The sequence below is a fragment of the Amphichorda felina genome (assembly GCF_050947745.1).
Source record: "Amphichorda felina strain 45539 chromosome Unknown scaffold_2, whole genome shotgun sequence".
Lineage (NCBI taxonomy): Eukaryota > Fungi > Ascomycota > Sordariomycetes > Hypocreales > Bionectriaceae > Amphichorda > Amphichorda felina.
Window position 1 is genome coordinate 1,847,579 of NW_028145048.1, and position 15,824 is coordinate 1,863,402.

Sequence of the window (15,824 nt, forward strand, 5' to 3'; positions counted from 1 at the left end):
CATCAACTAAGGTAGTAGATAGGTAACAAGTCGAGGTCCATTACTCCATTGCATAGTCGAGTAGAAGCCGAATCCCGTCTTTGCCCCCATATTGATGTCATGCTTACAGGGTTCACTGCCAGAGTAATCCCAGTCACTGGCTTGCTTCATAAACGCGCACCTCCGCTGTAGGTACTTTTATTCCGGATGGCTCTCATTCAATAACACTGTTGGCCGCGTGTACAAGATGGCTTAGTCGCCAAGCTTCTGCATACATATGGAGTGCAGTCCACGGTCTGAAACAAGGAACCATCATCAGAGCTTTGTGTCAAGCCTGGATCATTCCATTTGTTTTGTCGATAAGTTACTGTCTTATGCAGAGCTTCCTTTTCCGCGAGGAGGGCGCACTGGACATGGCACGTCAGGGTCACCCAGCAGCTTAGAAATTAGAACCGTCGGGTCATCCTAAGTGTACTCGTATGCAAGTTTTGTCGAGCCCGATGCCCGTTTGTTTTGTCGATGCAGAAGGTTTCCTCGTTCACCGCGAGGGCGCGCTGAACATATGTCAATGTCACCCGCCAACTCATTAGAAATCAAAGCTATCGCTTGTCATTGTTGGGTGGCCATCCAGGGGAAATAGTTCTCAATTGCCCTGTATTAGATCAACCGTGGGCTCGCAAAATAACCGGTCCTGTCAACCTGAACTCCTGTTCACCTTGTCCCACCCCCGTCTCTGTGATCCTGGTACTTTACATGGCCACACTCTCTCCGTATTCATTCTCCCTCTGCGCATTCCATTATCTCCGTAAGTACCATCCTCTGTCGGAACTCTATACCATCTCACCGTAGAGTCCTATTCAAGTCAATTGTGTCAAGCTCCTACTGCCCCGGAGGCAGAAACTGCAACTCAGGCGAAACACGTCCATAGGCATCTTCGTGGTGGCTTTCGTGTGAAGCATATGCCGCGCTAGGAGATTCACGTCCTTGTTCCTAGTAAGGGGTGTAACCCCGTCCACGGCCCCGGTAACCGCCACGATAACCGCCCCGGGTGAAACCGCCCCCCCGGGGGAAACCTCGGCCGCGAGGGAAGCCGCCGCGGCCGCGGCCACGGCTCATGCCGGGAACGTTGGTGCGCTTGGGCGTGACCTTGATGTTGCGACCCTTGAGGACGCTCTCGTTAAGCACCAGTGCCTGGGCGACAAGGCTGGGCTCCGTAAACTCAACGTAGGCGTACCTGATTAGTAGAGGAGTTAGCATAACCGTATGGAGTGAAGCAATGGGAACTTTGGAAAACTCTACCCCTTTGGCTGGCCGGTGAATTTGTCCAAGAGAATGGTGACTCGGTTGATGGAGCCACAGCTCTGGAAATGAGCCTGGATCTCCTCGGGAGACACCGAGTAGTCCACATTGCCCACAAAGATGCTGCGCGCATCCACCGACTCCTTATCATCGGCCAGATCGACCGACTGCTGCTCCAGCGTTGTCTGCATTTCGCGGAGCTTTTGAGCCTCCTCTTCCATTTCCGCCACGCGGCGTTTCATGGCCGTAATCTCTTCCTAATAGGGGCCATGTGTCAGTCCCCCCAATTCTCGTGACAAAATCATCCGCCTCTTGAACCCATCTGACGAACCTCATCATTGGGGACCGTCTCGCCCTCCTGCTCATGCTCACGGTCCGCCGTGTGGGTTTCTTCGGGTTTCTCTGTGTCTGACATCTTGATAACTCTCGGCACGTAGGTTCTGAATTTAGTTGTTTGGGCTCTAGAGTGATTTGCCTTTGTCAGCGTTGGCCTAGAGTGTGTGAACTGGGAGTTTGTGTGAACTGGTAGTTCGCAACGAACCGCGCTCGACTGTCGTGAACGACGTCTGTGACGCTAGCCAAGGCGCGTGGCAGAATGGGAGGATTTGCAGTTGAACTCACAAATAAATTGAAGACTTTAGTCGTTGGTCGTTTTAGCCTGCGAGAATATCCCGAGTCAAGGAAAAACAGGGCAAAGGAGGGAAGGTTTGAGGAGAGAAATCAAAATCAAAGAACGAGGCTCGCATACGGTGTACAGAGTCATCGATTCGCGCTCAGAGTTGCACCTGGCTGGCAGCCAAACAGCACTGTCAGTTGCCAGGGTGCCCAACCAGGGATCTCCAAAGCCTCAACGTGGGGCACCCGAGGTTGACCCGGGAAGTGCAGATGTATCTTTTCGTACTCCGTACTCCGTACTCCGTAACGTACTTTACCTACCCTGTAAGCAATCGTGCACCTGCTCGGTAGTCACGAGACTCCACATGTGACATCTCTAATATCCGTGGAGCTCAAACCAATGGTCCCCAGGCCAACTCAGAAGGCTGGGTCGAAGATGTCACCATACTTTCATAGGTAGTGCCCCCCCGATGCACCTAGGTTACCGTACATAGGTAAGATTTTGGTTTCTAAACCCGGTCAAACATCATGGGACTCGGAGATTTGACAAACCGGATTCTTGAGCACCATGCATCTTAATGTACCTACTGCTGCTATACATACGTTCACCAACACACCAGTCACATTGCGTCAACATTCAATCAACCTACTTGAGCGTGGTCCGGCTCTCTTTCGAATACTAATAGTTTGCTTGAATTGATAGTACACCTCCCTAGTATCTTCTCGTCCGAGAACTGTGCGCCCCGGGAGAAGCACTCATCATCATGGCTGATCCTATGGAAGCCGAGCCACTACTCTCCCGCCCGGGAGATAGTAGCGAACGATCTTCCCTGTCGCAGCAATGCTCGGGTGTAAGACCTCGCATTATTTCATCGATGAAGGGGTTGCGTGCCCGCGGCCGTCGCCTCCTATCATCTCGGAGCAAACACTATCTCATCATGGGCCTCGTGGCTCTCGACGTCGCAGCTCTTCTGCTCAATGTCTTCATACAACTTATAGCCTGTGATATGGGCCAGAGGAAGGAACCTTGGGTCGAGGAGGCCTCCCGAGGCCTCGAAATTGCCGGGCTGGTGTTCAGCTGTCTCTTCATGGCAGAGCTCATCGCTAGCTTGCTCTCGTTCGGGCCAAGGTTGGTTTTCCTGGCAGCTGACACTGCAATACCCAGAATCTGACAGAGCATCTAAGGTATTTGACAACGTGGTTCCATATTTTTGATTCCACAGTGATTGTTTTGAGTTTCGCGGTGGACATCGCTACTCGGGGTTTTGTGGCAGAGATTGGCTCCCTCATCGTGACCCTCCGTCTATGGCGACTGGCAAAGCTCTCTGAAGAGATTGTTGCCGGTGCCTCGGAGAGGATTGATGACTTGGAGCAAAGGAATCAAGAGCTAAGTGACGAGATTAAGGATCTTAAGACACAGCTAGAGCTGGCATAACTTGAGATTGGCTTCAAACTCGACTTGGAAATGAAAAAGGGCGTTGCCGCTTACTCAAATTCACTGGATGCATTCGTGTCATGAGGCGAGTTTCCTCTATCCCGTGTTGAAAAAAGTAGACATCTATAGAGGTATCTTAAAAGGCCCCAAGTGTTCCAAACCACAGATCGCTCTCCACCCCGTCAATGCCAAGTTGTTACATCCTCAAAACGCCGCCCATGCTGATGCCAGTCCCGCGTTCATCCGTAACAATGTGTTGTTTCGTCTCTTCTAATAGATGGTGCTGAGCGAGATGCCCAAAGTCCGGCAAAAGGCCGTCCCGAACTTTCTGTCCTACGAGTGTCGACTTCGTTTGCCGCCACCTCCAAATGGATCTTTACCTCCAAAACAGCCGCCAAAGAGGTCGTCGAATTCCATCCGTCGTTTCGTTCCTGCACCTCGTCCTAACGGCCCAGATGTTCTCATGCCGGGCTTGCCTGGCCGGTTTCGTGATTGTCTCGAGGAATGATGGGTATGTGGGCGTGTATCCGAGAGGTCGAGGAGGTCGATATTGGGGTATTGATGGTCGGATTGGAATGTGAAGTTCTCCTGGGTAGGTACTAGGAATTCCGGAGGCCGAGGTTCATCTTCTACCATTGAGCCAGATTCATTCGCAGGCTGGCTAATAGGCTCGTTGACAAGTGGTGTCGGGGGTTCGATTTGCGCAGGTTCCGGCTGTGATGGAGCCTCGGGCTTCTCAGCCTCATCCTCGCTCTCAAAATTCTGGGGACTCGTGTCGCCGCCATCGCGGCGTTCGGCAACCCATCTCCTCAGCTTTGACAGCCCCCCCTGACCCAGGGCCTGGCCGTCTTTGTCAAGGAATAAGATAAGTTCCTCCAAACACTCCTGGTATCCTTCTGATCTTGCCCTAGTCTCTGCCGCGATTGAAGACTTATAAAGCCTGGTGACCGACAGGGCCGCTGCCTTGAAAACGTCAAGGAGCTGCTCGGGCGAATCGTTGTGGGCAGCGGCTCGCCCGTCCATCATGTTTGATCGTTCGTATGGCTCGCGGATTATATGATCTGGGGCTATGGGCGATTAGTTACAGCATTCCCGTAGACATACGGAGGATGGCTCACCTGTCTGGCGACAATGACTCGATGCCCGCAGCGAACAAAGACCGCTGCGGCTGAAATGTAGGAATTCCCCGTGGATGAACGCAAACGCAGTTTCAGGTAATATTGTGAAAAAAAGTCGTAGATACGTTATGGCCGCAGCTCCGGATAGTCGTTGCCAGACGCCGTGCCTTGCTGATGGCGATGGGGAGGGTATGGGTTTCGGAGGATGGGCGGCCTTGCTCAGGTGGCATGCCTGACGAATGCAAATCCAGCGGCATCTGACCGAGGGGTAGGGTGTATGGGAGGGGCTTGTGGGGAGAAGACATCCACGTGACACTCATCTTCTGTTCGACTTGTCGCAGAATTCGGTCTAAAACTATTGATGGGAGCAATTTGTGAATATAGATTAAGAGGAAGCTATCTGTTTTAAGCCCTACGTATCTGCTGGATAATAAACTCAGCGGATTGCTTTTTTAATCTTCAGACTGTTTGTTAACTTGTTTACTCCGTACTTGTGTTGACATCCTGGAACCTGCGATGCTTCAAGCCACATGCCCTGTATTTTTTTAGATTCAAACTGATTTGCCCCCCATAGTGCTGGCCGCTGAGTGGCTTAACCAACCAGTGGCCTCTGACGTCGTTTGGTCCACTAGCGGATTTTCTTTTGTTCCGCGTAATGGGATGCGTTGCCTCCGTGGGGCGTGGGCAGGGGTGCGCCATCGCGCTAGCCCCGAACTCGCTGCCCTTCGACGTGCATTTCGAGATCCAGCCCGTCCGACACTTGGTCTCCAAAAACATCCTCCTCCCATTGCCACTTCAAGATACGCGCGCGCCGGGACATCGACATCGCGCTCCAACACAATTAGATACAAGCTCCGCATCTGCTCCTCAGCTAACGAGCTCGGGCATTTGATTTGCAGCAGTTTGGACGCGTCTCGAGGGTGCCAGTCGCGTAAAGAGGTTGACCGGTCATTGGGAGACACGTTCAAAATGGCGCCGCGTTCTCGCAGCAACGGTGCCGACACTGAAGCCGACGTGTCAATGTCTGAGGCCCCAGACAGTCGCGTTGTCGAAGAGATGGTAGGTTGTTCCGACCTGAGACTTCAGCCGATGCAGAGCTGACAGTCGTGATAGGAAGTTGATGAGACCCCCGACTACACCGACTCTGATACTCAGCCCAACACAACGGCCAGCAGCGTGGTCGGCGAGCCCGTGGTGGATGGGCGCAGGAGGCGCGCAGAAAACAATCAGCTGCAAAAGGCGGTTTTGAAGAAGAAGCATGACAGCCTAGAACAATTCAAGGTAGAACCCCTCCCATCTATGGGTGTAATCACCAATAGCTCTAACTGATATTGCCTGTAGCAAGATGATACCATCCGACGTTTTCGCTATCTGCTCGGCCTCACCGACCTTTTCCGGCATTTCATTGAAACCAATCCCGACCCCAAGATCCGAGAAGTCATGGCCGAAATCGACCGTCAGAATGCCGAGGCCAGCAAGAGCAAGAAAAACAGTGGACGTCAAGGAGGTGCCACAAGCGACAGAAGGCGACGGACAGAGGCCGAAGAAGACGCGGAGCTTATCAGGGATGAGAGGCGAGGCGGTGCCGCGGAAACCGCCTTCAGAGAGTCGCCTCCCTTCATCCACGGAACCATGAGGGACTACCAGGTTGCTGGTCTCAACTGGATGATTTCCTTACACGAAAATGGAATTTCAGGCATCCTCGCTGACGAGATGGGTCTCGGAAAGACCTTGCAAACAATCTCCTTCCTGGGTTACCTGCGGCATGTTTGCGGGATCAAGGGACCTCACCTTATCACCGTTCCCAAATCCACCCTCGACAACTGGAAGCGCGAGTTTGCTAGGTGGACACCCGAAGTGGATGTTCTGGTTCTACAGGGTGCTAAGGAAGAGCGCCAACAGCTCATTAACGATCGTCTTGTGGATTCCAAGTTCGATGTCTGTGTCACGAGCTACGAGATGGTTCTCCGTGAGAAGTCCCATTTGAAGAAACTTCCATGGAAATACATCATTATCGATGAGGTATGTTAGGGAGGGAAAGTACAAACACTCGTTAGTTGCTGATCATTGTTGCAGGCGCACCGCATCAAGAACGAAGAATCCTCCTTGTCCCAGGTTATTAGACTCTTCTCTTCCCTCAACCGCCTTCTGATTACCGGAACGCCGCTCCAAAATAACCTCCACGAGCTTTGGGCTCTACTAAACTTCCTCCTTCCCGATGTGTTCGGCGACTCGGAAGCTTTCGATCAATGGTTTTCAGGCGAAGACCGAGACCAAGACAGTGTTGTCCAACAGCTTCACCGTATACTGCGCCCATTCCTCCTCCGTCGAGTCAAGAGCGATGTCGAAAAGAGCCTTCTGCCCAAGAAGGAAGTCAACTTGTATCTGGGCATGTCGGAGATGCAGGTTAAATGGTACCAGAAGATCCTCGAAAAGGACATTGATGCCGTGAACGGAGCGGGAGGAAAACGGGAGTCCAAAACCAGACTTTTGAACATCGTGATGCAGCTGCGCAAGTGCTGTAATCACCCATACCTGTTTGAGGGAGCTGAGCCAGGCCCGCCGTACACCACCGACGAGCACCTCGTCTACAACGCTGGAAAGATGGTGGTGCTGGACAAGTTGCTGGGCCGGCTGCAAAAGCAAGGGAGCCGCGTTCTTATTTTCTCCCAAATGAGCCGTGTGCTTGATATTCTCGAGGACTATTGCGTCTTCAGACAGTACAAGTACTGCCGAATCGACGGCGGAACTGCACACGAGGACCGAATTGCAGCTATTGACGAGTATAACAAGCCCGATTCGGAAAAGTTCATATTCCTGCTGACCACCCGAGCTGGTGGCCTGGGAATCAACCTGACAACCGCTGACATTGTCGTCCTGTATGACAGTGACTGGAACCCCCAGGCTGATTTGCAAGCTATGGACCGAGCACACCGAATTGGACAGACGAAACAGGTTGTTGTATACCGTTTCGTCACAGATAATGCGATTGAGGAGAAGGTCCTGGAACGTGCAGCCCAGAAGCTCCGACTCGACCAGCTTGTCATCCAGCAAGGAAGAGCTCAGGTTGCCGCCAAGGCCGCAGCCAACAAGGATGAGCTGTTGTCCATGATCCAGCACGGAGCCGAGAAGGTCTTCCAAAGCAAGGGTTCGACCGGCATCGCAGCCAAGGGAACCGATGTCAATGAAGATGACATTGACAACATCCTTGCTCAAGGCGAAAACCGCACAAAGCAGCTCAACGCGAAGTACGAGAAGCTGGGCCTCGATGATCTTCAGAAATTCACCTCAGAATCGGCCTACGAGTGGAACGGCGAAAACTTCGCCAACACTAAGAAAGATATTGGCATGAACTGGATCAACCCAGCCAAGCGTGAGCGCAAGGAGCAATCATACTCGATGGACAAGTACTTTAGGCAGACCATGTACCCCAACCCCAAAGCGGACGCGAAACCCAAGGCCCCCCGTGCCCCCAAGCAGATTCCTGTTCACGACTACCAGTTCTATCCCGCTCGACTGAGAGAGCTTCAGGACAGGGAGACGGCATATTATCGCAAGGAAATCGGCTACAAGGTGCCGCTTTCTGACGGTGATGAAGAGAACTTGGCGGAACGGGAGGCTGAACGCGATGCCGAGCAGCATGTGATCGACAACGCCACCCCCCTGACTGACGAAGAGCGTCAGGAGAAGGAGGAGCTGGCAACTCAAGGATTCGGAGATTGGAACAAGCGTGACTTCCAGCAGTTCATCAACGGGTCTGCCAAATCCGGACGGAATGACTACGTGGGAATTGCGGATGAAGTTGATAGCAAGGACCCTTCAGAGATTAAGGCATACGCCAAGGTGTTCTGGCAGCGCTATACAGAGATCAACGACTACCCCAAATATCTCAAGATCATAGAGGACGGCGAAGAGCGCACACGGCGCATTGAGCATCAGCGCAAGCTTCTCCGAAAGAAGATGCAACAGTACCGTGTACCACTACAGCAGCTCAAGATCAACTACTCGGTATCCACAACGAACAAGAAGGTCTACACGGAAGAGGAAGATCGTTTCTTGCTCGTGCTGCTCGACCGTTATGGCATTGACTCGGAGGGTCTTTACGAGAAGATGCGGGAAGAAATTCGCGAGTCTCCCCTGTTCCGGTTTGACTGGTTCTTTCTCAGCCGCACGCCTATTGAGCTGTCACGACGATGCACCACTCTTATCACCACCATTGTCAAGGAGTTTGAAGATGTACCTTCGAGGAACGGTGTCAACGGCAAGGCGAAGCGGGAGCCTGATGATGAGGATGATGATAGCGTCGTGGGCATGGCACCAGCCAAGAAGAAGGCCAAAAATGGAGTCAAGGTTCGTTTACAATCAATTTCTGGGGAATGTTTTAGCGAGAGACTGACATTTGCAACAGAATAAGGCTCTTGACAATGTTAAGTCGGCCAAGGGAAGCAAGGCTAGCTCCACGGCGCCGTCGAGGGCCTCTAGCGTGGCCTCGGCCACCTCAGCTGGGGCTTCAAAGTCCAAGAAGGGCAAGAAGAAATAAAGAGGGGCAGTTGTTACCGGAACATGACGATGTGTGGTGAAGGGACCGATTTAGACTGGCGTTTGGGCGGTTGGGGTTATTTTGGAACCGACTGGGCTTGACTACCTTACCTACTTATGGCTCAGATGATGTTGTGATGTGTACGTAGTCTCACCGACTATCAGGGGCTGAGCTGTATCAAAAGAAAATAAGAGCTGCTTGATTTCATTAGTATTCCCAGAAAAGTCACGGGTGAAGTTCAATAGGCCCGGCTTTCGTTGACCATGAGCGTCCATTCTCCTCTCTTCTCTATGTCGTAACAGAGATGGTAAAGAATTACATACGAGACTCGCCTTGCCTACCCTTCCATCCATTCACCAACCTTCTTTCGTTTCCCGGAAACTAAAGTAGGTATAGAAACTCGAGTGGTTTTTTTTTCTTCATTTCCCACTCTGCCGAAACGCCAAACCATGCAAAGCCCACAGAAACCAAAGACCCATCGGCCCACAAGCTCCGGGCCAAGCCAAAAAGACCAAGCTGCCCGCTCTCCCTCCTCCTTCGCCTTAGGACATGCGGTTGATGCGCTCCCGCTCGACCTCGTAGAGGAAGTCAAAGTAGCCCTTGTCGAAGTGGTGGACACGGACGTAACCGTCCTCACCGCCAGAGGCGTAGCTCTTGCCGGTGGGGTCGGCGGCGACGGTGTTGAGGGGACCGAAGTGACCACGGACACGGCCAATCTCGTCCTCGAAGATCTTGTGGTAGAAGCGAGCCTCGAACTTACCCTGGCGGGCAGAGGTGCGGGTGACATCCATGGCGGCCTGGCCACCGCCCAGGATGACAAAGTCCTTCTTGGGGGTGATGGTGGCGCTGTTGAGGGGCGTGTCGGCAGGGTAGGTCTTGATGACGTCGAGGTCACGGGCGCTGATGAGCTGTTTGGATGTTTTAGTGAGCACTATTAGGCCTTTACCTCACCTGGGAAGGGATATATCATTTGGGGGTTGCGTACCTTGGAGTTCTTATCCTTGCAGGCGGTGATGAAGTAGGTCCGGTCAGGCGACCACTGGAGGTCGACAATGGGCTGGTTGAGCTCGTGGATGGGGACATTGTCGATGAGTTCGCCGGTCTTACCGTCGTACTGGCTGACGCTGCCGTCCTCGTGACCGGCAAGAATGTACTTGTCAAGGTAGCTCCAGCCGGCGACGGTAGCCTTGCTCTCGTCGCAAACAATGGTCAGAGCCCTCTCTTCGGTCTGCTCAGCCTCGGGGTCCGGGTTAATATCGAGGACGACAATGTTGGAGAGGTAGCCCATGCGCTTCTCGGTGACGCCGAGCAGCTTGGTGCCGTCCTCGTTGAACTCGACGCGCTTGACGGCGGTAGGGAACTCCCAGGTCTTGAGGCAGCGGCCAGACTTGATGTCCCAGAGGCGGATCGTGTTGTCGGCAGAGCCAGAGGCGATCATGGTGGAAGTGGGGTCGACGTCGACGGTCCAGATGGCGCCGACGTGGCCGTGGTAGGTGCCCAGACGCTCGCCATTGTGGGAGAACCAGGCGCAGATGTGCTGATCCTTTGCGACGGAAAAGATGAGATCGCCATCAAGGTTGTATCTGTATGCAATAGGAGAAAGGTCACACGGTCAGCAGGAGTTCCTTTGACGTCCAAGGCGCCGGCCATCGCCACCACACCCCGCTTCGCGATGCTCAGGAGAACGAGGAGGACGGCGATGGTGATGGGTGGCCGGGAGAGGGAGCTGCGTACCGGATCTGGGTGAGCGCACGCTCGTGCCCAGCAAGGAGGATGGGTCTCATGATGGGTGGGCTGACTGTCCTTCTCTCGGGTCGTAGGCGGGGGAGGGTTCGTTGCAGGCGCTCGAGTTCTTATGGCTGCGTCGTTCAGGGCGAGTCGTGGGAAATTTTGGCGGGTTGTGCGTTTTGGTGGGGCGAGAGTTGTGCCTCCCCGCGGCTGCCGTTTGGGGGAGGGAGTCATCGTCAGAAATTAACACGCTAAAAATGCTTTAATAGGAAATATTTACGTGTATATATGACCAACACCACGTGCCAAACCCCATCCTTGTTCTCTCCTATTCGTAGGTATCCTTGAAACCTTGCAGTAATAATCGTCAGCCAGCATCATAATGAGTACAACAAGCCCTCCTAATCGAGACCAGGGTTTCTGAGTCACAGAAAGATATCACCGCCCATCAACGCCAGATCCTTCCCGATATTGGTGATATTGAGCTTGAGATTTGGAGAGTCTGCGCAGTGCCCGCCGCCAGGGGCGACTCGACCCACTCAACGCGACAAATTTTACTACGCCCATTGGGGATGACTCGTCAACCTTCGCCCGTCAGATATTGAATGGTATTTTATTATTGGACGGGTCTCTGCCTCAGCCTTGTCGGAACTGTTACACAGTCATACCACTTTCGTTCACGGAAGAACAGCATGTTTGGTTGAGATAGAGAGATAGGGTTGAAGCTCGGCCAGCCACTCATTTATCGTCTCGGCAGAACTCCTGTTTGTTTGCAAGAATTGGTATGTACAGATATCACTCTTGGATCTTACGCTGTCCAGCCCCCTCGACATGAGTCTCATGGTATTAGCATACTCGTACAACATTTTGGGGGAGAGTTCCTAGATGTGAACATTAGTTAACACTGACTTGGGCGCAGATAACGATAGACAAGCCTTGTGTTATACATAGATACGAGTGCTACTGATAGATAGTCCACTATCTAGGTAGAGGCGCCGGGCAAAAGGAATGAGATTCTCGCCCAATCCGCTGTGGCACGCTCCTCGCAGAGGGTACAGCGACAGTTGCAGTGGTACCAGTTGGGCGACGATTAATCTGGGACGCCGATTTATCGCCGGGCTTCACTGTAGCCGCTCTAGAGTCGCTGCGGCGCCGCCCGGTAACAGGACCGCTAGAACCACCGGTGGCACCTGCCCGTGGACAAGACCAGAGCATTCCACCTCAACAACCATCATCACCTCGCCCATCTCGTCACCTCTTCTCCCACGCTGCTCCTCCAGACTCACTCACAGGGCCTTCTTCCCCCAGACCCGCCATTTCGCGACCTCAGCCGCCGCAATGGTTGCCACCAAGCTCGATGGCACGGCCATCGCCAAGAGCATCCGCGAGCGTCTTGGGACAGAGATTGCCGAGAAGCAGAAGCTCAACCCGCGATACACGCCCACCCTCAAGATCGTCCAAGGTACGCCACTGTCTTTTCATGCTACTCTTCAATTCTAGACATCCCACCGCTCTCACCTGTTTCTTTTCACTGACTGAAGTCATTATTTAGTGGGCGACCGCTCCGACTCGAGTGCGTATAACCCCGCCCCCGCCCTCGTCGCAGGATGAATCGGATGTTATCCGAGTGAATCCTCCCACACTAACACACACGGCAATGTAGCGACATATGTTCGAATGAAGCTCAAGGCCGCTGCAGAGGTATAGTATCTTATTCTCCAGCCATCCATCAATGATTTCTAACAACCCACAAGGCCGCAATTGACTGTGAACTCATCCACCTCCCCGAGTCCATCTCGGAGCCAGAGCTTCTGGACCATGTCCGCCGTCTCAACAACGACCCCCAGGTCCACGGCATCCTGGTCCAGCTCCCTCTCCCCTCTCACATCTCAGAGTACACCGTCACCTCTTCCGTTGCTGACGAGAAGGACGTCGATGGCTTCGGCACCAAGAACATCGGCGAGATCGCCAAGAAGGGCGGCAACCCGCTCTTCGTCCCATGCACCCCCAAGGGCGTCATGTATCTCCTCCAGGAGGCCGGCATCAACCTAGAGGGCAAGTCTGCCGTGGTTCTAGGACGCAGCGACATTGTCGGGAGCCCTACGAGCTACCTTCTGAGGAACGCCAACGCCACCGTCACCGTCTGCCATTCCAAATCCAATAGACTCCAGGAGATCCTCAAGGCTGCCGACGTCGTTGTTGCCGCCATTGGCAAGCCCCATTTTGTCAAGGGCGAGTGGCTCAAGGAGGGTGCTGTCGTTATCGACGTCGGAACCAACTTTGTCCCTGACGAGACCAGGAAGTCGGGCTACCGTCTGGTGGGAGATGTCGAATATGACTCGGCATCCCAGGTCGCGTCGGCCATCACCCCTGTTCCTGGAGGTGTAGGCCCCATGACGGTGGCCATGCTGATGCAGAACGTGGTTGACGCCACGACAACGTACTTTGAGAGGCAGAAGCTCAGGGGGACGATTCCCCTTCCCCTGAAGCTCCAGGACCCGGTTCCCTCCGACATTGCCGTCTCGAGGGCACAGACCCCCAAGCAAATCACCCGCATCGCCGCCGAGGTTGGCATTGCCCCCCATGAGCTGGAGCCTTACGGCGCCTACAAGGCCAAGGTCGATCTCGATCTGCTCAAGCGGCTCGACCACCGCCGCAACGGCCGGTATGTCGTGGTGACGGGCATCACCCCTACACCGCTCGGAGAGGGCAAGTCAACTACAACCATGGGCTTGGCCCAGGCGCTTGGTGCTCATGTTGGACGGCTGACTTTTGCCAACGTGCGGCAGCCTAGCCAGGGCCCAACTTTTGGCATCAAGGGCGGTGCTGCTGGTGGCGGTTATAGCCAAGTCATCCCTATGGATGAGTTCAACCTCCACCTGACGGGCGATATCCATGCCATCACGGCCGCCAACAACCTGCTTGCTGCTGCCATTGAGACCCGAATTTTCCACGAGAACACGCAGAAGGACGGCCCTCTCTACCGTCGTCTGGTCCCCGCCAAGAATGGCCAGAGGAAGTTTGCGCCCGTCATGTTCCGCCGCCTCAAGAAACTTGGCATCGACAAGACCGACCCTAACGAGCTGACCGAGGACGAGATTCGCCGATTCGCCCGCCTGGACATTGATCCCGACACAATCACTTGGAGGCGTGTCCTCGATGTCAACGACCGCCACCTCCGAGGCGTCACCGTCGGCACCGCCCCGACCGAGAAGGGCCAGACCCGGGAGACTGGCTTCGATATCTCGGTAGCCAGCGAGTGCATGGCCATTCTAGCGCTCAGCACCAGCCTGGCGGACATGCGCGAGCGTCTGGGTCGCATGGTCGTCGCCTCGTCGCGCAGCGGTGACCCCGTGACATGCGACGACATCGGCGCTGGCGGTGCCCTCACAGCCCTGATGAAGGATGCCATCAAGCCCAATCTCATGCAGACCCTGGAAGGCACTCCTGTCTTTGTCCACGCTGGACCTTTTGCCAACATCAGCATCGGACAGAGCTCTATCCTCGCCGACAAGCTTGCCCTAAAGCTTGCCGGCACTGAGCCCGACGAGAACCACGACGAGAAGGCTGGCTTTGTTGTAACGGAGGCGGGATTCGACTTCACCATGGGTGGTGAGCGCTTCTTCAACATCAAGTGCCGCACCTCAGGCCTTGTCCCTGATGTCGTAGTTGTTGTGGCCACTGTCCGAGCCCTCAAGGTTCACGGCGGCGGTCCCCCGATCGCCCCTGGCGCGGCTCTGGACCCTGTCTACAAGCAGGAGAATGTCGACATCCTCCGTGCCGGCTGCGTCAATCTCAAGAAGCACATTGAGAATGCCCGGTCGTTTGGCGTGCCCGTGGTGGTCGCCATCAACAAAATGAACACCGACACAGACGCCGAGGTGGCTGTCATCCGCGAGGAGGCCATCGCGGCGGGTGCCGAGGATGCTATCCTCTCCAGCCACTGGGCCGAGGGCGGCAAGGGTGCCATCGACCTTGCGCGTGGCGTCATCGCGGCCAGTGAGAAGCCTAAGGAGTTGAAGCTGACGTACAGCCTCGAGGGCACGATCCAGGAGCGCATCGAGGCCATCGGGCGCAAGATGTACGGTGCCGAAAAGGTCGAGTTCAGCGAGCTCGCACAGAAGAAGGTCGATACGTACACCAGGCAGGGATTCGGCAACCTGCCTATCTGCGTGGCCAAGACGCAGTACTCATTGTCGCACGACCCTGACCTCAAGGGAGCGCCCACCGGCTTCACGGTCCCGATCCGGGATGTGAGAATGGCCGCTGGCGCAGGATACCTGTGAGTTTTCTTCTTCTTCTTCTTCTTCTTCTTCTTCTTCTTCTTCTTCTTCTTCTTCCTTTAAACAATCCAAATCCGGGTGCTTTTATGAATGTCCAGCTAACGCAGACTAGGTACGCTCTTGCGGCTGATATCCAGACAATTCCCGGGTTGCCCACGGCGCCGGGTTACCTTAACGTGGACGTGGACCCCGAGACGGGCGAGATCGACGGACTCTTCTGATTTACTGCACAGCGATACTACACTTGTTACACGTAGACAAGATATACATATATCAGCCCTCAACTCAACGTGGGAAAAATGAAATGACGATGGTACGGGACGGGATGGGTATACAGCATTCAACACTTTTTGGCGCGGGAAGGGAGATTAGACTTGTTGTCTAGGAGCACGTCTTGAAGTATTCTTTTGATAATAAAATATGTATTGACAAATGGGCAAAATAACATAACCAACCGCGGCTGCTCACGATGTGGGAGATTACACCAGACGACGTATTCGTACATAACTAGTGCTGAGCGAGCCAAGCCCAACGTCCGGCCCAGACCGCTCACGCGGCACGGAGTTCCATGCTTACTACCTGGGTATTGCGGGACACGGACAGTCTCAGGGTGCTGCATGAGATTGGTATGACGCCCACCCCCTTGGGCAACCGCCGTTGATCTGTGCCAGCGTGTGGCGTAAGTACTAGTCTGGCCACTGGGACGGCACCGATCGCGGCATGGCGCCGGAAGCGTGGCTTCCGGGAGCAATATCACGATGGGTCGCTGAGGTCCGAGACTCCGAACACGTAGGCTATGAGGCCATGAGGCCATGTCGTGCTACCCG

At 54.3% G+C, this 15,824-nt stretch overlaps 6 protein-coding genes across 6 annotated transcripts; 3 read left to right on the top strand and 3 right to left on the bottom strand.

Moving 5' to 3' along the window:
* Window positions 1-969: 969 nt before the first annotated feature.
* Window positions 970-1,693, bottom strand: ACO1O0_002133 (polyadenylate-binding protein; the record flags this gene model as incomplete). Its single annotated transcript, XM_083191610.1, has 3 exons — window positions 970-1,213; window positions 1,279-1,535; window positions 1,610-1,693. 3 exons carry the CDS (start codon window positions 1,691-1,693, stop codon window positions 970-972), a joined length of 585 nt encoding a protein of 194 aa, XP_083052824.1.
* Window positions 1,694-2,768: 1,075 nt separating this feature from the next.
* On the top strand, window positions 2,769-3,328 carry ACO1O0_002134 (uncharacterized protein; the record flags this gene model as incomplete). Its single annotated transcript, XM_083191611.1, has 2 exons — window positions 2,769-3,022; window positions 3,130-3,328. 2 exons carry the CDS (start codon window positions 2,769-2,771, stop codon window positions 3,326-3,328), a joined length of 453 nt encoding a protein of 150 aa, XP_083052825.1.
* A 333-nt stretch (window positions 3,329-3,661) lies between these two features.
* Window positions 3,662-4,351, bottom strand: ACO1O0_002135 (uncharacterized protein; the record flags this gene model as incomplete). The annotated part of the gene is made up of 1 exon (XM_083191612.1): window positions 3,662-4,351. One exon carries the CDS (start codon window positions 4,349-4,351, stop codon window positions 3,662-3,664), a length of 690 nt encoding a protein of 229 aa, XP_083052826.1.
* Window positions 4,352-5,415: 1,064 nt separating this feature from the next.
* ISW2 (SNF2 family N-terminal domain-containing protein) lies at window positions 5,416-8,986 on the top strand (the record flags this gene model as incomplete). The annotated part of the gene is made up of 5 exons (XM_083191613.1): window positions 5,416-5,505; window positions 5,560-5,727; window positions 5,788-6,468; window positions 6,523-8,796; window positions 8,855-8,986. 5 exons carry the CDS (start codon window positions 5,416-5,418, stop codon window positions 8,984-8,986), a joined length of 3,345 nt encoding a protein of 1,114 aa, XP_083052827.1.
* A 542-nt stretch (window positions 8,987-9,528) lies between these two features.
* TIF34 (translation initiation factor eIF3 subunit i) lies at window positions 9,529-10,770 on the bottom strand (the record flags this gene model as incomplete). Its single annotated transcript, XM_083191614.1, has 3 exons — window positions 9,529-9,894; window positions 9,972-10,569; window positions 10,721-10,770. The coding sequence occupies 3 exons, from the start codon at window positions 10,768-10,770 to the stop codon at window positions 9,529-9,531; spliced, it is 1,014 nt and encodes a 337-aa protein (XP_083052828.1).
* Window positions 10,771-12,052: 1,282 nt separating this feature from the next.
* Window positions 12,053-15,218, top strand: ADE3 (formate--tetrahydrofolate ligase-domain-containing protein; the record flags this gene model as incomplete). The annotated part of the gene is made up of 4 exons (XM_083191615.1): window positions 12,053-12,176; window positions 12,378-12,415; window positions 12,469-14,996; window positions 15,110-15,218. The coding sequence occupies 4 exons, from the start codon at window positions 12,053-12,055 to the stop codon at window positions 15,216-15,218; spliced, it is 2,799 nt and encodes a 932-aa protein (XP_083052829.1).
* Window positions 15,219-15,824: the final 606 nt, after the last annotated feature.